The sequence below is a fragment of the Homarus americanus genome, unplaced genomic scaffold, assembly GCF_018991925.1.
Source record: "Homarus americanus isolate GMGI-L3 unplaced genomic scaffold, GMGI_Hamer_2.0 scaffold56241, whole genome shotgun sequence".
In the NCBI taxonomy this organism is placed as follows: Eukaryota; Metazoa; Arthropoda; class Malacostraca; order Decapoda; family Nephropidae; genus Homarus; species Homarus americanus.
In genome coordinates this window covers 6060259-6064830 of record NW_024740202.1, presented here as the reverse complement: position 1 = coordinate 6064830, position 4572 = coordinate 6060259, and the positions used below count along the sequence as shown (strand labels likewise).

The window sequence follows — 4572 nt, the reverse complement described above, 5'->3', positions numbered from 1 at the left end:
GAGGGAAGAGTGCGTGCGTGTGGGTGTGTATGTGTGCGTATCCAGTGGCGAGAAGTGCAGTGCAACGTCCGTATACTTCTCACATCGATAATAGTTAAACCTTGTTAGTCCAGAAAATAGTCTTGTCTGGGTGATCTTCATCACTCCTAGTGTAGTGCATATGAGAATGAAAACACATGTCATTATTGTTGTCTGACGTAAGTGCAGAACACAATTAGCAGTCATAGTTGACTGAAGTGGTATTGCTTTGTAAATAACCCAAATATCAATGTAAAGTTTGTAATGATATCAGGTGCGACTCTAAGACGAGGCACACGAACGTGCCCTGATAAATGAGTACAAGTCAAGGCACACGAACGTGCCCTGATAATTTTAGTGAGACAAGGCACACGAACGTGCCCTGACTTAAGAGTGGTGGAAACGAACGCAATTCAAATTACCTGAATAAGCAAGATGTCGGAGATTGGGTATATTGATGACATGGAAGGAGAGTCGGACCTAGATAGAAGCAAACATTTTGACCTAATGACAATGGATCCGCCCGCCGAAGTACAATCAGAGAGTGGTGAAACAGGAAATGAGCTTGCAATAACAGGAGATCTACGGGAAGGTCACAGTAGGGAATTGGATTACCAACAAGCAGTGGCCAGAGCTGAGGCAGCGTCGGATGAAGTAAACCGAGCCCTGCGAGAGCTTAAGGCAGGGTGGATGAAAACGATGCACACTGGAATGGTGGCGGGTCAAGAGACATCAGCACTAACACGAGGAAGTGACAGCTCACAGCCTTCGACAAAGAACTCCAGCAATTATGAGAAGCCAATAGTACGGGAAGAAACCCAGCAACAGGCATCGGTCAATGTCGAGAAAATGGCATCGTCTTTACCGCCAATGCTTGCAAGCAAAGCGCCTCAAGTCACAATTATGCATCCACAGGGAGAATCAGGGAAGGGTGAAGAAATAAGAGAGTTAGTGGCTACGATGCGCATGCAGCAAGCCACCCTTCCCAAATTTAAAGGACAAGGGCGGGCGGAGTTTTGGACCTTTATGCATGCCTTCCGTCGATACATGACAAATGCGGCCGTGCCAGAGAAGTACAAGCACCAACTGCTCATGGATGCTTGTGAAGGAGAAGAGTTACATTAAGCAATCATGGGATGCGACTATCTAGAGCCAGACAGAGCCTACAACAAAGCAATCAATATCCTGGAGACAAGGTTTGGAGATAAGTATGCATATGCGGACCAGCTGGTGAAAAGGCTCATAGACGCTCGCTCAGTCGGGGCGTTCGACGACGAAGGGCTGGGAAAACTGGCATCTCAGCTATGGGGTGCAGTAAGCCATCTGGAGAATCTGAACTTGATGTCTGAACTTGAATCAAGGCAGGCCTTCAGAACGCTGGTGTTTAAGCTCCCTCCCAAATTGAGGGAACGCTGTGTGGATGATGTACGGAATTGTCAGAAGTCGACAGGACACAGAACAAGGCTGGTGAAGTGGTTAGCGCTATATTTGGAGGAGAAAGCGGTGACGATGGATGACATGGCTCTGCTATCAAGCAAGGACAGTCAAGAAGGAACTAAGAAAAGACCAGAAGGATCAAGCAAACGTGCCGTGGGCCTAGTGACTATCTGTGAAGCGAAAGGCAATGAAGGAGAAACAAGCTCTGGAAAAGGCTCGTGCCCAGTGTGTTCCAGAGCACATGGATTAGCAGGGTGCGACAAATTCTGGAGCATGTCAGTGAGGGAGAGGTTAGAGAGGGTAAAAAGATTACGTTGCTGTTTCTTGTGTCTGAAAGTGGGCCACCTTGTTGCTGAGTGTTGGTCACGCTTCAGGTGTGGCACTGATGGGTGCAAAGAGAAGCATTCTAAACTGTTGCATCAAGAACGAAGGGAGGCACTCACTGCAAGTATGTCAAACACACGCAAGGGTGGCGTAAAGCAGGAGTCAATGGCAGGCACCTCTGATGGTGGCATGGCCCAGAAAGCCAACGACAGTTCGTACATGGCCGGAAAAAGAGGCCATGTCTATGCTACAGGGACAAAGGACGGCCATGAAAACCCATACAGCTGCGAAAGCGACATCTGACTATCGACGAAAAATGCCAAGATTGTACTGCCCATAGTGAGTGTGAAGATTCGGGGAAAGGACTCGCACCAACGAAATCACACCAGAACTTTATCTCTCTTGGACTCAGAACGCGACAGGTCGTATTGCACCAAAGATCTGGCACAGAAACTAAGGGTGAAAGGGACACCTACCCTGGTAATCATGGGTACACTTGTCCAAGAGATGATACTCGAGTCAGCGGAGGTAGATCTAGAAGTGGTTGGCGCAGGAATGAAACGAGGCAGAACCATACTTATCCCGAAAGTACTCTTTATACAAAATTTCCCCACAACGCTGCACAACTCCGTAGCGAACACAAGTGATGTCTCAAGGTGAACCTATCTGCGATGTGTGGAATTACCAGAATTGCAGAGCAACAGCATAGAAATTCTGATAGGACAAGATGTGCCACAGGCCCTGGTACCCTTGGAGGTCAGAGCAGGAAGGGATGGAATGCCATTCGCCATAAAAACGCGACTGGGTTGGACAGTAAATGGACCGGTGGGGCACCAAGACACACAAGGAGTTTGCATGTCAGGATGCCTGATGACCGAAACTGTCGTGAGTCCTGAAACCCGTCTGGAAAGACAGGTTAAGCTTTTTTGGGAGCTGGAAAGTGGGGACACAGGAGCCTTGCAGTCAGCAGCTCATTCACTTGAGGACAAAAGAGTGTTGAGGCTATGGTCAGAGACAGGCATCAAAACTAATGGTCATTACCAATTTCCCATACCGTTCCGTAATGAGAACACGGAACTCCCAAACAACAAGGCCGTGGCGGAGCGTCGACTAGATGGGCTTCGAAGGAGACTATCCAAGGACGCACGGCTGCGACAAGGATACGTAGAGGAAATAAATAAACTGCTTGCTGAAGGATATGCTGAATCAGTGCCTAAGTGCCAGTTGGAGTCAGATACTGGACTGGTCTGGTATCTGCCTCATCACCCGGTGTTGAACCCAAATAAGCCAAACAAAGTACGCATAGTTTTTGACTGTGCAGCCAAACACAAGAGGACATCGCTGAACGACCAGGTACTACAAGGTCCAGACTTCAACAACAAATTACTTGGAGTCCTGTTTAGGTTTCGCCAAGGAACTACAGCCATCATGGCAGATGTGGAGGCTATGTACCATCAAATCCATGTAGCGCTAGAACATCGAGATGCGTTAAGATTCCTCTGGTGGGAGAATGGGGACCTGAGTAGAGAGCCAGTAACTTACAGGATGAAGGTGCACATCTTTGGTGGGGTGTGGAGCCCTTCATGTGCAACTTACGCTCTCCGGCGCACATTTCAAGACCACAGATCCGAGTTTCCCGACATGGTGGCGCAAGTGGAAGTCAACTTCTACGTTGACGACCTGCTCATGTCGCTGGACTCATCAAATGAAGCATCAATGTTAGCGTGTCAGCTTCGAAGACTGTTGGCGTGTGGAGGATTTCGGTTAACTAAGTGGGCCAGTAATCACAAAGGAGTGTTGGCTACCATCCCACCGGAGGAGAGGCAAAATGCACGGAAGGAAATTGATCTGAGGCAAGACAAATTGCCAATGGAGCGAGCCCTGGGGGTTAGGTGGCTCCTGGGAGGTGATCAGCTCGCCATCAAGGTGCAACCAAACTCAAGACCAGCGACCAGGAGAGGAGTATTAAGCCTAGTCAGTTCTATTTATGACCCACTGGGGTTCGTGGCCCCATTCATTATCAGGGCTAAAATATTATTTCAGTGTGAATGCAGGCGTCGATTAGGGTGGGACGAAACTTTGTCGGCTGTTAATCACACGACCTGGAGCACCTGGCTAGGAGAACTGGCCCACCTAGGGAAATTAAGTGTACCCAGATGCCTAAAAACAGCATGTGCTAAAGAAATCATCTCAGCACAGTTGCACACCTTCTGCGATGCATCGCAGGCTGCTTACGGTGCGGTGACCTATCTGAGAATGGTAGACTCTGGCGGAAGTATCCAGTGCTCTTTCGTGTACGGACGGGCCAAGCTGGCCCCACTCAAGCAACTGACAATACCAAGGCTGGAACTTTGTGCAGCTGTCCTGGCAGTGAACGCTGATCGAACGATTAGCCGAGAAATGACCATGACCATACACGAATCTTATTTTTGGACGGATAGCATGCTAGTCTTGCAGTACATCGCCAATTCGAGCAGACGATTTCAAACGTTTGTAGCCAACAGGATAGCAGTCACACAAGAGCTGTCAAGAACTGACCAGTGGAGACATCGCTGAACCCAGCAGATGATGCAACTAGGGGATTACCTGTCCTGGACCTGGTTGCAGGATCTCGGTGGATACGAGGTCCTGACTTTCTACTCTGTGTTGAAGAACGGTGGCCAAAGGGAAAGGAACTGCCAGCAGTTCTGAACGACTTACTGGAGGTGAAACGAGAAGTACACCAGAGATCTGTAGTTGTTCTGGCAGTGAGTGAGCAGTCAAAGTGATCCCTCGCCAAACTGTGGCTAAGGT

At 48.9% G+C, this 4572-nt stretch overlaps 2 protein-coding genes across 2 annotated transcripts; both read left to right on the top strand.

The window, feature by feature from the left end:
* Positions 1 to 1149: 1149 nt before the first annotated feature.
* On the top strand, positions 1150 to 2082 carry LOC121875266. Its single transcript, XM_042379727.1, has one exon. It carries the CDS (start codon positions 1150 to 1152, stop codon positions 2080 to 2082), a length of 933 nt encoding a protein of 310 aa, XP_042235661.1.
* A 567-nt stretch (positions 2083 to 2649) lies between these two features.
* On the top strand, positions 2650 to 4335 carry LOC121875265. The gene has a single exon (XM_042379726.1). The coding sequence runs from the start codon at positions 2650 to 2652 to the stop codon at positions 4333 to 4335; it is 1686 nt and encodes a 561-aa protein (XP_042235660.1).
* Positions 4336 to 4572: the final 237 nt, after the last annotated feature.